General features: G+C 43.9%; 1 protein-coding gene across 1 annotated transcript in view; it reads left to right on the top strand.

Moving 5' to 3' along the window:
• The first annotated feature begins 10,930 nt into the window (after nt 1–10,930).
• Nucleotides 10,931–18,505, top strand: part of LOC135888660 (ATP-binding cassette sub-family C member 12-like) — a 100,585-nt gene continuing 93,010 nt past the window's right edge. The window contains exon 1 of the mRNA XM_065416394.1: nt 10,931–11,026. Within this exon, the coding sequence (XP_065272466.1) occupies nt 10,931–11,026 (96 nt within the window). The remainder of the gene's footprint in view (nt 11,027–18,505) is intronic.

Genomic DNA, 18,505 nt, shown 5'->3' with positions numbered 1-18,505 from the left:
TGAGCTTCTGTGAGAAGTTCTGAAGGAGGACCTATAAGCAGTGGAGACATCCCTACAAGAAGCTGCTGGAGGTCCTGGAGAGGGAAGATAGAGGAAACCTGCTGGAAAAGAGGGCCTCCAAGGAAAGCCCTGAAATGCAGTCCTTGACTTAAGGAAAATAGAACTCTGCCAGGCCTGGAACTAGGGGTGAAGAGTAGGCAACTTTAATGTAGCCCAAGGGGGGCAGAAGACCCATTTGTTTGGATGTTTATATGGAATTTGCTAGGCTTTTGTTACCCTGGTAGAGGGGCTGAACTAGAAGGCAACATGACCAGAGGGCTAGGCCACTGAAGGTATAGATATACCATGAAGGGCTAAAGATGTCAATAGGGGGTGGTAGCAATAAAACCCCCTGCAATGTCGTGCTATAGCAGTGCGTGGAACCACATACAGGACCATAATACAAACAATAAATAATAAGAGATGTCCGCTTAAGTGCGCTCAAATAAGCTTTGAGTTTCTGCCTCCCTAAACTTCTTTAGTGACTGGCAGTACATCACTCAGTAAGTGAAGAACCAGCCCCTCACAATAAGACGTCAAACGGATTTCTCAATTAGCTCCATAGTTTCATAGAACTTAGGTCCCAAAAGAACCATTATAATGATCTGACTGCCGGTATAACACAGGCTATAACAGCAATATCTGCATCAAGCCTGTAACTTCTGTTTGAGCTATAGCATATATTTTAAAAATATCCAGTCTTGATTTAAAGACTCCAAGTAATGGAGATGCTACCATATCCCTAGATAAGGATATCTGTTAAAATGTGCGTGTTATTTCTAGTCTGAATTTGACTAGCTTCAGCTTGCAGCAATTAGATCTCATTAGTTCTTTAATCTAGTAGAAAGAGCTATCTACGATCTGAAATCTCTTCCCCATGGAAGTACTAGTGGAGTGTGACCAAGTCACCACTTAACTCTCTCTTAGATAAACGAAATAGCTTGAGCTTTAAGTCTCTCGTTGATTTGGGGTCTGGAAAATAGACCTTACATTCTTATACCCCTTTGCTGAATCCCTTCCAACTGTTTGACATCTTCTTTGAAATACAGACATCAGATCTGGACCTAGTACTCCAGTAATAGTCTCACTTATGTCATATACAGAGGTAATACCACCTCCTTACGCTTACTTGATATTCCCTTGTATCTCCAAGGACTGTGTTCACTCTTAGTTACAGCATTGCACAGGCAGCCCATGTTCAGCTGGTTATCTACCGTTATCATAGGCTCCATGGAGTCATCTGACTATTTCCTAAAGCTGGATTGCCAGGACAATTGGGCCTGGCAATCAGAGCCTTTGCTTTTCAGGTAACATGCACTCTAGGGAAACTTAGCAAAATATACATCTGCACCAGTGGGAGTTCTAATGTTGACAATGTTATGACACCTTCTGATGTTGTTACTATCAAGCAGGACTAAGGCTGAGCCAATATGTCATGGTACCGTGTATTGGTACGCCTCTCACCCTGCCATGATGTGCTCCAAAAATTCAGCTCCTAATTTTTCTTAAAAAGTCTCTAAGTGTTACAGTAGCTAAGAAACATTGAGATCACATTTTTTAGATTAACTGATGCAATGGGTCTGAAAGAATAGCTCTGAGAGGTGTGAACTGCCCCTTTATCTCAGGGAGGTATTAACTCAGATGCTCAGTGATATTGTCAACACTCTGTTAGCTACTTGCTCATGAAAGCATGTAAGCAAGGAGAGGAAAGTTCACATCCTTACAATATCCTCAAAGTGATAGTGCAAAAATTAAGTGTGTGTGGGTGGCGTCTGGGAGATACCTCCACTTATTCTTTTCCCCCCAAGTTAAAAGGAGCCAAGCAGAGACCTGAGTCCCACCAAGGAAGAGCCAAGCCCAAGGAGCATATCTGGGGATCTAAGTACCACAAAAGGTGAAGCCACGCTTGAGGAGCCCAGCACAGTCTATTGACACATTCAAAGCATGCTGAAGGGGACCAAGTTTGAGGAGCCCAGAGAATAGAACAATCCATATTTTGAATCTCTGCACAATCTACCATGAGTAGTACCTCATTTTGGTTGACTCAAATGGGTGAGGCTTATTCTGTGGGCAGAGCTTGGAAGAATATCACCACCTTTCCCCTCCAATTTGCCACCATGTCACTTAAACCTCTGGAGGAGCTGGCAACTCTACCAATGCAGTGGATCCCGGAAGAAGCTTGCACTTGCTGGCCCCATGTAAACTAAAATTGCTCTGGCCTGATTTAGGAACCAGTTCAGCAAGGTACTAAAAACACATACTTAATCTTAAGCATGTGAGTAGTCATACTTCATGTGCTTAAGTGCACTGCTGGATAAGGCAAAAATGCTGTTGAGCTGGTTAGCAAGGCCATACCTTTTCTCAGTCAAGTTCCCCCTCCCCTTGACACCCACTTCCACTGTGAAGCCTACAAGAAACTAGCCAGCTTAGTGATCTATTTATTTTATTCCTTTTAAAAATTAACTTCTTTACTCTACTACGCTGTCCACTTTACTTCCAAGTGGATGCTCAGCACCTCTGAAAACCAGGGCTTGAGTGTCTCATGTTGGCCACTCAAAATTAAGATATAATAAATTCTTCTGAAAATTTGGACCTAAGACTTGCTCAAGTCACACAGAGGGTCAGAGCCATAAAGCGAACCCAGAAATCTTAATTCTTAGTTCTCTGCTCTGATTCCTACCTCCAACTATTTTCCTTACATAGTACCCCTAATACTACATATAGCATTCTTGATCATACCAGATTCATAAATCAGCCTAGACTTGAATGTAAATACTTGCATGGGTAAGGTGAATAGGATGTATATTTTCTGTGGCTCTGTAGAAATCTTCACAAGCTTTACATTGACTTTTATAAGAGACACATTTAATTATATAAGTGCTTTATCTAGAATTGCACAGGACTCTCTAATCTAACCTTTAGACTAATTACACTGAGAAATTGCTGCAATACTACCATACATAAAAGCATTTGCCACAAGAACTTTGTCCTTTGCACAGAAGCTCCTTCAACAGGACAAGCCAAACACTTCTAACTCACATGGTAGTGTAAGTTTCACTTTTTTTATGTGTGCACGATAAATATAAACTTTGAATGAATGTGAGATTATTCTGCAATAAACTGCATATTATATATGATAATATAATGGTATCAAACTATTTTTCCAGATTTATGTTCCATTGAGTTTTAATATGCAGACATAGATCTAAAAGAAAAATGACTTACCTTTTATATTAACTGTATGACTGTTAACTTTGTTAGTTATGAAAATACTCTGTTTCATGAAAAATCTATATTATAACAATGTCAATGAAAACAGATCATACACTGTGCAACGCTTCCACCTTATTTCTTTTGAAGTGCAACCTCTAACTACTTTGTACCCATTGCTACTCTGAGTAATTAATTCCTCTCACTAATTGAGAGGATGACAAGACAAATTTTTTATATGCAGTAATGTATAATATCAGATAATGACACTTTATTACTGGACTGTGGTAGATTTAACTGAGTATGTCTTTTGAAATGATAATTACAGCTGATATGTTCCCCTATTTTAAAAAAAAAAAAAAAAAAAAAAAAAAAAGGTAAAATAAACCTTTTACTTTAGGATGCAAGACTTTATATTATTGAAATATCTTTTGAGAAAAGTACACACAATGAAACAGTTTCATGCTGGATGAAGTTCGCTGTTCCCTGGGGCTCACTGTAGACCATCATGATACTGTTTTTTATTAAAGTTCCTGCAATATAAGCTCCCTATCCAGCCCCAGAACCTTTCTACAGGTGCATTTCTTCTTTAGTGGGTGCAGAGCCATTCCACAACAGCCACCAAAGCTCCAGCCTGTACAGACTAGTCTCAGCAACCTATTATATCACAGCTTTATAAACTCCACCGTATTATAATATGCATAAAGAGACACTTTATTCCAAAGCAAAACTGTCTCTCTTCCCCTACGAACGAGAGTTTCCCAACCCTCACCCTACACCAGCATACATCCTGATCTTCTTAATACCTATCTCATGTAACTCTCAATTCTCCTCTCCTGCAGTAGATGCTAAGGTGCTTTTCCCCTCTTCCATTTACCACAATCAGGCGCCTCTTGATGGACGTGATCCTCATCTTGCTTTCATTAGGTGTCCCCTTACTAACACACCCACAAACTCCCAGTTCTTTGCTATACCCTGTGTAGCCATTTTCCCCAGGCAAAACCCCAATCTGTCACTGAACTTTTTTTTTTTTTTTTTTTTTTAATACCAAACTGTTTTACTACTCTGAATCCTACTGACCTTTGCATACATTTCTGAAGCCTGGACTACACTATGAAGTTAGGCCGATGCAAGGCAGCTTATGTCAGCCTAGTTGTGCATGCGTCTTCACTTAAATTTAGCTCCTGCCAACATAAGCGTCCCATTATGCCAAGTTTAGTAACACCACCTCCCTAAACAGCATAGAGCCAAGGTTGATGTACCTACATCGACGCAGTGTGAGTGTAGATGCTGCATTACTTATGTCGATCATTGCTGTCCTCCAGCACCTGTCCCACAATACCCCACACTGACTGCTCTGGTTACCATTGTGAACTCTACTGCCCAGGGGTCACGGAGAGCAGAAGCCGCCCTCCCCACTTTAAACCCTGTGAATTTTTGAAATTCCTTTTCCCCATTGCCTGGCTTGGCAAGCACACCTAGCAACTCTCCATTTTCAATGCAACTGCCCAGCTGACCATGCCAGCTACCTGCTCCAGACGTTCTTCGCTTTGGAGTAGACAGGAGATATTGGATCTCTAGGGTTTGTGGGGAGAACAGGCTGTGCAAGCACAGCACCAAACCAGCTGCAGAAACGTGGACATCTACAAGATGATTGCCCAGGGGATGCAAGAGAAGGGGTATGACAGGAACTGCCAGTAATGCTGTGTCAAAGCCAAGGAGCTGTGGCAGGTATATCAGAAGGCCAGGGAGGCTAACAATCAATCCGGTGATGAGCTGCATGCCATACTCGGTGAAGATCCCATCACCACCCCCAGCAGCACCAGTGGATACCTCCGAGGAGCATAAGTCACAGGCCCCTGCCATCAACAGTGAGGAGGAGTATGAGGGACAGGCGATCAGGCGATCCAGGTGCACAGCAACCCAGGACCTGTTTTTGACTCCACTGCAATCCAGCCAGTCCCACCAGTTGAGTACGGGCAAGCCCAATCCAAGGGAAAGAACCTCGGATAAGTTTGTAGTTTAATTTTAAATAAGAAGGATGGCCCCCTCCTCAAAGTAGCATGTTTTTTGATTTGATTTACTCATGCTACAAGAGGTAGTGGTACAACCAAGAGAGGTAGAGTTTTCCTTTTCATTCCCCTCCAGAGTTAGGCTTCACATACCATGGCCAGACAGAGTACACTACAACAACACATGCTACTCTGGCTCACTATGAAAATGGTCTTTCAAAGCCTCCCTGAGCTGCATAGCTTTGTGTTGAGCTCTTCTAATAGCCCTTATATCTGGCAGTTCAAATTTAGCAGAGAGCTGCTCCACCTCAGCAGAAGCTTTCCCTGTTTTGCTGCACAGATATTATGCAGGACACAACAGGCAGCTATAACCATTTGGATATTTTTCTCACTGAGATCCAATGCCAGTGACCCTTCAAACACCCAAAGACACATTCAACTGTCATTCTGCACCTGCTGAGCCTGTAGATGAATCTTTTCTTAGTGCTGTCGAGGTAGCCAGTGTACAGCTTCACGAGCAGGGGGTAGGTTGGATCGCCCAGGATCACTATTGGCATTTCAACTTTGCCAAACATAATCTGCTGATTGGAAAAGAAAGTCCCTGCTTGCAGCTTTCTGAACAGTAACTCCTCACTTAAAGTAGTCACGGTTAACATTGTTTCGTTATTAGGTCACTGATCTATTAGAGAACATACTCGTTTAAAGTCGTGCAATGTTCCGCTCTGCCCACCCGTTCAGTGCTCCTGCCGGGGAGCAGGGTCAGGGCACGGGGGGGCTTGCCCTGCTCCACCCACCCAGCTTTCCACGCAGCGAGCAGGCAAGCCCCCAACCCTGCGCCCCAGCTGGAACACTGGGCAGAGCAGGGCAAGCCCCACGCCACGACCCCCCATGCCCCTGCATCAACCAAGCTTCACAATCACTGGGGAGTACAGTATTAAATTGTTTGTTTAAAATTATTTAAACCTTATACTGTATATGGATATAATGTCTTGTCTGGCTAAAAAAATTCCCTGGAACCTAACCCCCACTATTTACATTAATTCTTATGGGGAAATTGGATTCGCTTAACATCATTTCACTTAAAGTAGCATTTTTCAGGAACATAACTACAATGTTAAGCAAGGAGTTACTGTATTCTAAAAGTGCATGCATCATGCACCTTTCCTGAGCCCACACTGAGGTGAGTGAAGCATCCCTGGAGATCCACCAACACTCGCATAACCATAGAAATGTAGCGCTTTCTGTTGATTTACTCTGAGGCAAAATGGTCTGCTGCCAAAATAGGGATATGCGTGCCATCTCTCTCTCCACCACAGTTTGGGAATCCCATTGCTGCAAATCCATCCACTATGTTCTGCACATTGCTGAGAGGTCACAGTCCGACATAGCGGGAAGCGATTAATATTCCTGCATGCTTGCAGGACAGTGGCCCCAATGGTGGATTTCCTGACTCCAAAATGATTCCTGACTGATCGGTAGCAATCTGGTGTTGCAATTTTTCACAGTGCAATAGCCACTCGCTTCTCCGCTGTCGGTATGGCTTTCATTTTGGTGTCTCTGCACTGGAAGGCTTAGGTGAGCTTGGCGCACAGATTCAGGAATATGACCTTGTATATCTGAAAGTTCTGCAGCCATTGCTCATTATCCCAAACTTGCATTATGATGCGATGCCCCCAGTCAGTATTGGTTTCTCAGACCCAGAACCAGAGTTCCATCGTCTGCAGCTGCTCCATGAACGCCACCAACAACTTGGAATTGTTTCTTGCTATGACCCATAGCAACGTGTTCTCCAAGGAATCATGTTCCCGTGTCTACTTGTGGCTCTTTAAATACTGCAGGATTGTGTGCCCTGTGCTTGCAATGCTCATGACAAGAGCGCAGAGCATGGCAGGCTCCATGCTTCTGTCAGAGATGGTGGACAGCGAGGAGGACCACATGAGTTTGTGGAATACAGATGATGTTATGGGATGGAAACAGTTGCAAACTAGGAAGTTGACCCCATACTCCCAGTCACTCCTGCACGACTCATTTCAGTTGTGTCATGCATGGCCAAATCTCTCAAAAGACAGTGTGCTGGATGGTGGTTAGTTGCATAGTGGGATACCTACCCATGTTACACCACACTCTGCATCAATACAAGTGCTCCTGGTGAGTACGCACATTGCCAACACAAGGAGCAAAGTATGCATGCACACAAGCAATATACTAACTGCAGCAGCTGTATGCCAACGTAACTTGAGTTAACACAAATTTGTAGTGTAGACATGGCCTGACTCTGAAGGTCTCCTTTGGGAATTACATTCCTCTCCCCTCTCTAAACTGCTGGATTAATCCTGTGGAATTAAGATAAAGCGAGCTAAGGCCACTTGATTTCTGGAGGAGAGCAACCAGACAGGGATGTAATGAACTTTAATTTCATACCTTTAGTTAATTTGTCTTAACTTTAACTGCTTCTTTTACTAGAGATGCTGGAGAGGCAAAAAGCCATCCTTAAAAAGTGAAAGTTAAATCCTATTGAGGAAAGTAGACAGGAGCATAAACTCTGGCAAGTAAAGTGTAAAAATATAATTAGGAAGGCCAAAAAAGAATTTGAAGAACAGTTAGGCAAAGACTCAAAAAGTAACAGCAAAAAATTTTAAGTACATCAGAAGCAGGAAGCCTGCTAAACAACCAAGGTGACCACTGGATGATTGAGATGCTAAAGGAACACTCAAGGAAGATAAGGTCTCAGCAGAGAAACTAAACAAATATTCTGCATCAGTCTTCATGGCTTTTGTAAAGGGAAATCATGCCTCACCAATCTAGTAGAATTCTTTGTGGGGGTCATTCACAAGCATGTGAACAAGGGTGATCCAGTGGATATAGTGTACTTAGATTTTCAGAAAGCCTTTGACAAGGTCCCTCACCAAAGGCTCTTAAGCAAACTAAGAGGGAAGATCCTTTCATGGACCAGTAGCTGGTTAAAAGACAGGAAATAAAGGGTAGGAATAAATGGTCCGTTTTCAGAAATTAAGACCGGTAAATAGTGGTGTCCCTCAGGAGTCTGTACTGGGACCAGTACTGTTCCACATATTCATAAAATAGTGAGATGGCAAAATTTGCAGATGATACAAAAACTACTCAACATAGTTAAGTCCCAGGCAGACTGTGAAGCGTTACAAAGGGAACTCATAAAACTGGGTGACTGGGCAACAAAATGGCAGATGAAATTCAATGTTGATAAATGCAAAAGTAATGCACATTGGAAAACATAACCCCAACAATACATATAAAATGATGGGGTCTAAATTAGCTGTTACCACTCAAGAAAGTGATTTTGGCACCATTGTGGATAGTTCTCTGAAAACATCCACTCAATGTGCAGCAGCAGTCAAAAAAGGTAACAGAATGTTGGGAATCATTAGGAAAGGGATAGATAATAAGACAGAAAATATATTGCCTTTATATAAATCCATGGTATGCCCACATCTTGAATACTGCGTGAAGATCTGGTTGCCCCCATTTCAAAAAAGATAATTGGAATTGGAAAAGGTACAGAAAGGGCATAAAAAATTATTAGCTTTCATATGAGAAGAGATTAATAAGACTGGGACTTTTCAGCTGGGAAAAGACAACAAAGGGGGGATATCATAGAGGTCTATAAAATCATGACTGATGTGGAGAAAGTAAATAAGGAAGTGTTATTTACTCCTTCTTAGAACACAAGACTGAGGGGTCACCAAATGAAATTAATAGGCAGCAGGTTTAAAACAAACAAAAGGAAATATTTCTTCACACAATGCACAGTCAACCTGTGGAACTCTTTGCCAGAGGATGTTGTGAAGGCCAAGACTAACAGGGTTCAAAAAAGAACTAGGTAAGTTAATGGAGGATAGGTCCATCAATGGGTATTAGCCAGGAAGGGAAGGGATGCAAAACCATGCTCTGAAGTGTCCCTAGCCTCTGTTTGCCAGAAGCTGGGAATGGGCAACAGGGGATGGATCACTTGATGATTATCTGTTCTGTTAATTCCCTCTGAAGCACCTGGCATTGGCCACTGTTGGAAGACAGGATACTGGGCTAAGTAGAGCATTGGTCTGACCCAATGTAGCCGTTCTGATGTTCTCTGCTTATCCAGGATATCAGCTAAGAGGCCTCCTTCCTAAGTTCAGGCTGAGTACTGATACCTAGGCCCTTAAACATATACTCAACCATACAGATGTGAACTTTAATCACCGCTTTAATCAGCTGATGATCTGGCCCATGGAGAATACCTAAAGGAAGGCGAGGTAGGATGTGGTAGAAAGCATTTATTGTCATGAATTTGGAACAACCTCATTATGCATAAGTGTTGAAGCCATGTAAAGTTATGCTAGATGACTGATTACATGGGATGCACTGTCTACTCTCTATGTAAAGGAACAAAGCTGAATAGTCTGATCATCAGATTATGTGTCTCAATATAGAGAGACTTCACCTTTTCCAAATGTGGCAAAAAGTTTCACATATTTCTCAGCATCGTGACATATATCATCAAGGCCCCACAAATCAAAAGAATATCATCAAACAGGAGATTTTGAATGTCAAGTTATTCAATGCATGCATCATAAAATAACTGCACTGAATTCTAAAATTTATTTGTCTGTATGTCTCACACTAGACGGTTGCACTGGAAATGTAAAAAGCTATTTTTCACATGTAGTCTCTGTATTAAATACCCGCAATCATTCCTCTGCCCTCACCCAAAGGATCTCTGGGGTTTTTTCTATATCCAGCTTGACTGAAATACTGCCAGTTGGTTGTGTAAGCTCAGTACGTGGAACACATGCCAAGAATTGCTGGCAGTCCATTCCTGACAAAAAGAATGAGTTTAAGACCTTACAGAGATTTTCAGTTGTGTGTGTGTGTGTGTGTGTGTGTGTGTGTGTGATTCTTTCACAGTAATTGCATTGTGCAATATTCTAGGAATATTTGCTAGTGAATCTCAGATTTCAATCTCTCCATTCAAATATGAAAGAGGGGCCATGGTGAAAAGGGGAGAGTAAGAATTGGCAGCCCAACAAGAGAAAGTTCAGATCAACCAGATATAAAACTAGGGCCCATGGGAATGCACAAGGGGCGGGGGGAACAAGCAGGGGCACAGACACCTCCAATAATTGGAGGGGGCACAGAGCTCCTCTGGCCCTGGGGCATGCATAGAACATGCCCCTCCAAAAGCCATCACATTTTTATTCCTGCGCACGCCCCAGCTGGGGCCTGGAAGTGGATGGAGGAAGAAGTTCAGAACTAGCAGCCCAAGAGGAGGAACATCAAGGGTGCATTGCCCACCCAATCTTGAATTTGATTTTTATGTGAAAATTTTAACACTAGAAATACATCACAAAAATCTGATGCAAACTAACTTCTTTGGAGGACACAGGTAATTCCCATGGAAAAATCAGCATAGCTCCATTCCTTAATACCCAACTGAGGACCTGGCCCTAAAAGTTGCTGTTCTGCATCCTACCAGATCAGCTTTTGTTTAGGGAACTGCTGATGGGAGATAAGTGTTTCTTAAACGTAGTTTACCTGAATGAAAAAGTTGTGGTAATGGAAAAGGCTTCAGGCTCACTTACCTTTGCTGTGTTTTTGTAATGTGTGTTTTCTTTTCTTCTCCATTTTAGAAAAGAAAGTTGTGGTATTAACAGAAAATGCCAAGTAGGAAGAGTAAATGTTTTTCTGGCCCCAAAAATAATTCAACCAAAGAGAAGAATGTAGAAAGTAATGGAATTACTGGCCTCACTTACGTAAGTAACAATTTATTGTATTAAACTACATTACAGACATGTATAGTGGCCCAAATTCTATTCACTCACCCAGTCTGAAGGCACTACAAAAGGAACTTTAAGTGCCACTTTACACTGGCAGGAGCATTTCTCGTCTACGTAGATCATATGAAGATTTTCTTATCTGCAAAGTAAATATGGTATATTAATGGTCTAAAATACTTCCAGTTTATGATTTTTAAGAAAGGTCACAGTTGGGGGAGGAAGACAATCTTAGGGCCTAATCTTGCATCCCACACTCAGGCAAAGCTCCCATTGTCTTGGTAAGGAATACAGGATGGGCCCATTTAAAAAGTGCTTAATATTGTACCGTGAAACAGCATTTGCACAGCTGATCCTACAGTTTACAACTAAAGACTGCTTCTTTTCTTTATGACTGGCTACTAAAAGACACCAAAGGGGCAGGATGTGTTCCCTGTCCCCACCCCAGACAAGGACTGAATCCCCATGCTCTCAAAACTCACAGGGGCTAACAAAGAAATATCTTTCTGCTTTCTCTGTGTGTCGGCTCTGAAAGAGGATTCAATATAGGTGTGGCTAGCTCCAGCACTACGTTCCCCAAGAGGATCCTGCACGGGAGGGGAGCCTTGTTGCTGAGCTACAAAGAGGGTCTGTAGTGGAGTTAATTTGCTCTTTATGCATAAAAAAAGTTAAGCATTCTCGATGGACGCCTTCTAGCTTTTGCTTCAGGCAGAATGTTTGGGGTGATGTTTCCTTAACAGAATGGGGGAAGGAATGTTGGTGCCAGAAGGTTCCCTGCAGGTTGCAAGCGGCAGTTGGACTGAGCAGTTGGAGAGCGAGAGGTCTGTGTAATAGTAATGACAGGCAGGACTTCCCTCAATGTGGAGAGAAACAGATGATGATGAAAATGAGTTGGAGAAATAGAGTACCAGAGAAAATATAAAGAAGAGATTCAAGACACAAAATTAGAAGGGAAGGAACAAGAAGAAGGCCAAGGAAACAGATAAGTGCCTTGTGTTGCACCTGCTAGGGATGTCCAACTTGGCCCTAATTTTCTGAGCACTTACATTTCCCACTGACATCAGCTGGAGTTGTGGGTGCTCAGCGCTTGAGGCCTCTGGTGACTAAAGGGAACAAGAACTCATCAATAACTGTAGTGCTAGCCTGTAAAGGAAAGTGTTGCAAGGCTAGGGGGTAGCTAGCTGGAGGGAATGGGGAGCTTGTCGCATAGGACATATGCATCTTTTGTTAGTTTTACTTTAAAATATTCCCATTTAAAAAATGTTTTCCCTTACAGAGGAGGCTTCTGCTCTTGCTAGTTTACATGTCACCTGAGAGCAGGCTAGGAAAAAGACTGGGGCTACGGAATAAAGAGGGAATAAAAAGCAGCCACTAGTGTTTCACCTACTCTGAGTCATAGATTCCAACAGTAAAGAGCCTAAAGTCAAGGGAGGAAGCGGAGCCTGGCTAGGGATGAGCGGCCTTGACACCAGGTTCCAAAAGGACATCCTTTGTGCCCCTAGTATAAGGCTCCCTGTAAAAGCTATTATGAAATAGGAAGTAGAGCAAAGAGGAGACAACCTGTGTAACAGTAATAATAATCATCATCATTTTATTATACTCTATTAAATTATCATGATTGCTTATGACCCCAAGGAGCTATTCCAACAGCCAGGAATTGCTGTGGTCATGCACCTTTTCTCCTGGTTACACCTCTCCTCTGGCCACAGGGAGGTGGGAGCTACTACAATGACTAAGTGACACCCTAGGATACCCCCTATGCAGGAGGAGTCCTCCAGTAGCTGGCTCAGGGCAGTGTCACATCAGTGGCACAGCATACAGTAGCGTCAGTGTAGGATTGGATCTGGCTTTATATATTCCCTTAGTGAATCCTCATTTAACTAATGCTTTTTAACCCAAACCTAATCATGTTTTCAAAATCCTTCAGTATAGTTGTTGCTTTTCTTTGGATACTCTCCATTTTATTAATATCCTTGTGGTAATTCAGATGCAGCTTCATTAGTGCTGTATCTGCCTTGTCTCATATGAAATACCTCCTCTGATACAGCCTGTGCTTTCTCTGCAACTGTATTTCACTGTAGAGTAACATTCAATTTACTGGCTATTATTTTGCCCAAATCTGTGTCTGAAGTATTGCTGTCTAACTAACATTCTTCCATATTAATTATTGCACAGGCATTTTATTCTTAGGTATAAAAAAAAGTGGCCAAATCCCAAGAGGTGTTGCTCCCTTGCTAAACACCTGCAATTCCCACTGTGGTCCACAGTACTTGCAGATAGTTAGCATGTGCTCAGCACTTATCAGGATTTTCACCTTAGCATTTATCTTTACTGAACCAAATCTATTAAAGTTACTGAAGTAGACAAAGTTTTAGCTCAAGTTATATATTTGCTTTGTCTTACATTGTTTGCCTCTCCTCCTCATGTTGTATCATCCCATGATTAGGGGTTTGGAACGAGTCCCATATGAGGAGAGATTAAAGAGGCTAGGACTTTTCAGCTTGGAAAAGAGGAGACTAAGGGGGGATATGATAGAGGTATATAAAATCATGAGTGGTGTAGAGAAAGTAATAAGGAAAAGTTATTTACTTGTTCCCATAATATAAGAACTAGGGGCCACCAAATGAAATTAATGGGCAGCAGGTTTAAAACAAATAAAACGAAGTTCTTCACACAGCACAGTCAACCTGTGGAACTCCTTGCCTGAGAAGGAGGTGAAGGCTAGGACTATAACAGGGTTTAAAAGAGAACTAGATAAATTCATGGAGGTTAAGTCCATTAATGGCTATTAGCCAGGAAGAGTAGGGAATGGTGTCCCTAGTCTCTGTTTGTCAGAGGGTGGAGATGGATGGCAGGAGAGAGATCACTTGATCATTACCTGTTAGGTTCATTCCCTCTGGGGCACCTGGCATTGGCCACTGTCGGTAGACAGTATATTGGGCTGGATGGACCTTTGGTCTGATCCAGTATGGCCATTCTTATGTTCATAGGAATTCTGTTAGATTATTAAAGTATTGTACATAAAAAACAATGGCAGATATAGACACTTATTTTTGCACATTGCATCTCTGTTAAAAAAAACCTCTGCAGCTGCTGTCTTTTTATTAACAGGTCAAATTGCCTTGTGATGGGCTGTGTACTTCTGAATGCAGACATAGTTCTTCAGTATCTTATGCAAAAGTTTCTTATGGCTGTTTAGAAAAGTTCCTAGGAGTGTTATTTAAAAATTGCAATTAATCAGACTTAACAAAAACAAAAAGCCCCAAAGACCACCTGGTATATCAGATATTATTAAATGTGCAGTACATACCTGGGAAATTTGTTGTAATTTACATATAACTGACCCAATTATGTACATTACAATGCATGAATTCTCAACTCAGAATGTGCTGTACAGGTTGAAATTCATGGTTGTGATGTCATAGTTTAAGGCCAGAAGGGACCACCAGATAATTGAGGATGACCTCCTATATATCACAGGGAAGGGGCACATTTCACCAAAATTGGAGATCTGAGTGAAATAACTAGCCCACGAAAGCTTATGCTCCAATAAACTTGTTAGTCTAAGGTGCCACAAGTACTCCTGTTCTTTTTGCGGATACAGACTAACACGGCTGGTACTCTGAAACCTGTCATTGTTTCTCCTCAAATGATATCCAATATGGCAAGTTATTTCATTAATATATACAAGGTAACCACATATTTCAGGCCTCATGCAGGAAGACAAATGGAGAATATCATGTGCAAGCAGTACTGAAATGAACTATAAAATAATGACAGGAAAGGCAGATTTAACTTGCTATATGCTTTAGCCCAGAACTGGAAGTTTTAGCCCACCTCCTGCCCTATTCAAACAACCTTTTAATCCCAGCCCCACAGCTACCAGAGATTGAAGACTGTTTATTTGCACTATAATTAGAACTGTAGGGCCAACTATGCTTTCAATTACACTGGTGCATGCCCATAAATTTCAGTGGGGTTGCACTAATGTAACAGAGCAGAATTTGACCCTTATTCCATTTAATTAAATCCAGGATGCATTAAATTGTTATGCACATCTTTTGGGGTAGTCTATGTTTCATTCATCATTATTAATTAAAGGTGATCTTAAAAACAAAATAAAATTTGCTTTTACCATATACACCTTTTTATTAGGCTCTGATTTAGTAAAGCGCTTAACACTCACTCACTCTATCCCTGTTCTGGACAGCACTTAAGCTTGTGTTTAAATCTCACTGAAGTCAAAGTTAAGCATGTATTAAGGGTTGTCCTGAATAAGGATAGCTTCCTGAATTGAAGTTTATATACACAGATGGCCTTTCAAACTTTCAAAAAGTTTTGCTTTGGTTATACGTGAGTGTAACATGAGCGGACTCACCCCTGCGGTGCCTCCTGCTGGTCTCAGGGAATTAGCTCGACCCAGCCTCCGGAGCGCCCTCTGCAGGCCGGTGATCTGCCTTGCTCTCTACTTCTGGGCCCCGTGTCCCTCCCAGGACCCCGGTGTCCCTTGCTCAGGGTGCTGCGCCCTGGCAGTACCCACACACTAGGTCTCCCCTCCCAGGGGAACCCCCACCCACTAACCCTACCTCGCCTCAGTATCCGGCTACTGTCAGTCACCATCTAGCCCTACGCCCAGGGGCAGACTGCAGTATCAGCCACTCATCACAGGCAAGGTTGGGTTTGGGCCTGCTGCCTTGGCCTATCTCCGGGCTGCCCTCTGCAACCCCTAGTACCTCCTGGCCTAACACTAGGCCACAGCCTGGGGCTTTCCAGGCTGGAGCTCCCCAGCTCCTCAGCCTTTCCCCAGCCCTGCTCCACCCAGGTACTCTGCTCTAGTTCCCTGCAGCCAGGCCCTTCTCTCTCTCTGCACTCAGAGAGAGACTGCTGAGCTCTTGGCTCCCAGCCTTCTTATACAGGCCAGCTGAGGCCTGATTGGGGCGTGGCCCAGCTGTGGCTACTTCCCCAATCAGCCCAGTAGCTTTTCCCTTTGCCCCAGCCCTCTGCCAGGGCTCTTTTAAACCCCTCAGGCAAGAGCAGGGTAACCACCCCGCTACACCCCCCCCACCTCAAGATCCCCTCCACCGGGGGGGGGGGGGGAAGAAGGGGGTATCTATCTGCCCAGCATCTTCCTCAACTGGGCCCGCAGGACATCCCTTTCCTGCCGCAAGCTCTCCAGTGTTTGAAGCAGCCTGCTCGCTTCCCCCTCAGTCTGGGTCCCCACAGTAGCCCTCTTGGCTCCCCCTTGGAATCCCAGATTTAGGTGGGGCTTCTTTGCCCCAGCCTCTTTCTCTCTAGAGGCCTCGGTCTTCACCGCCCCTTCCCTGGGGCTGGTCTTGGACCGAGCCTTTCTCTCAGGCACTCCCCCTTTCTGACTCAGGGGGCAACGCCTCTTTAAATGCCCCTCTTGGTGGCAGTAGCAGCACCCTTTGTGTCTTCCCCCTGCCATGGGGCCTCTACTGTTTGTTTTGGGCCTAGCCCTTCCCTCAGGGCTAGCCCGGGCCCTGTGAGTTCCATGAGGGCAATCCCTCTTTCCGTGCCCCAGTTCCCCACAGGCCCAACAAGTTTGGAGCCCCCCTGTTAACTTCACAGGGGGCACTTGAGTCTCTCCATGGTCTGTCTCTGGCACAGCCCTTCCTTCAGGGCTCGCCTGGGCCCTGTGAGTTCCATGAGGGCACACCCTCTTCAAGTGTCCTGGTTCCCCACAGGCCCAACAGTGCCTTGGCACCGGCCTCCTGCCCAAGGTGCCTGGCCCCCAATGAGGTCCTTGTGCCCTCCCCCACAGCAGCTGAAGCAGCCTGGCTTGCTGCTCGGTGAGACGGGCCACACAGGCTCTCCAGTAATAATCCTTCATTTCTTCTCCACTGTCAGTTTCTCCACTCTCTGATTCAGGCAACTGTCCCACAGTCCTTGCCCTGCCCCTTGTGTCAGGGGCGGACCGCTATACCCGCATTCTCACCATATGTAGATGGTCTGGACTCACCCCTGCGGCACCTCCTGCTGGTCGGCTCAGGAATTAGCTCTTCCAGCATCCTGGAGCACCTCCTGCAGGCTGGTGATCCACCTGTCCTCTGGCCCCGTATCCCTCCCAGACCCCAGTGCTCTTGTATCTGGGGTGCTGCCCCCCTGGCAGTACACCCCTCAGTACTAGGGTCTCCCCTCCCTGGGGAACCCCCACCCACTATCCCTACCTCACCTCAGAATAAGGCCACTGCCAGTCACCAACTAGCCCCCGCTCCCTGGGGCAGACTGAAGTATAGGCCACTCATCACTGGCAAGGAGGGTTTGGACCTGCTGCCTTGGCCTAGCCTGGGGTTGCCCTCTGCAACCCCTAGTACCTCCTGGCCTAACACTAGGCCACAGCCTGGGGCTTTCCAGGCTAGAGCTCCCCAGCTCCTCAGCCTTTCCCCAGCCCTGCTCCACCCAGGTACTCTGCTCTAGTTCCCTGCAGCCAGGCCCTTCTCTCTCTGCACTCAGAGAGAGACTGGTGAGCTCTTGGCTCCCAGCCTTCTTATACAGGCCAGCTGGGGCCTGATTGGGGCATGGCCCAGCTGTGGCTACTTCCCCAATCAGCCCAGTAGCTTTTCCCTTTGCCCCAGCCCTCTGCCAGGGCTCTTTTAAACCCCTCAGGCTGGAGCGGGGTAACCACCTTACTACAGTGAGAAATTTCAGTGATAACAAAAGAAATGTCAGGAATATCATAGACTCTAAGAAGCAGTACCTCTGTTCCTAAAATTGACAGAAGGGAGAGGTGCCGTTTACCTTACAGCCTTATGTGATGCCCAAATAAATTTGTTAGTCTCCTTGTTGTTTTTGCTGATACAGACTAACATGGCTACCACTCTGAAATCAATATTAAGGTCTTCCAAAAATGGCAAGATCCTCCAGCAAAGAGAGAGGAGGCTGTGCCTGCTACTTCTAACATTAAAAACAAGAATTCCCTGTCCCCATATCACCAGTCCTGGGATGAATATTTACCCAATGCATATATGTGTGACTTATACAAATATTCATTGTATATGTATTTATATAAACACACACAAAATAACTTTTCCCTGAATCATTTTCCGATGGCTAATGAAGATTAAAATTTATTTTTCAGTAGGCCTTGGCTACCTCAGCCTTCCCAAATAATAATCTAGCATTTACTTCACATGTATTTGAGTAGAGATTACTTTTTCTGCTGCTGCAAAAGGATAGCTTCCCCTCCCCCCCCAATTTATCACAAATATAATGTTACAAAATTAACATTTCCTATTTTAATGGCAACATGTGCACTACATTAGTGAAAACTCATATTTTACATAATCAAGTATAATACAATTTCACTGTCGGACTAAACTCTCCAACATCATTATGAGCAAATATTTGTTTATCACATGACTATATTATGATCTATATTGCTGATAGAGTCCTGTAGTTTTCATAGATTCATAGATTCTAGGACTGGAAGGGACCTCG

Source organism: Emys orbicularis, chromosome 14 (assembly GCF_028017835.1).
Source record: "Emys orbicularis isolate rEmyOrb1 chromosome 14, rEmyOrb1.hap1, whole genome shotgun sequence".
NCBI lineage: Eukaryota > Metazoa > Chordata > Testudines > Emydidae > Emys > Emys orbicularis.
This window is presented reverse-complemented; position numbering and strand designations above follow the sequence as displayed.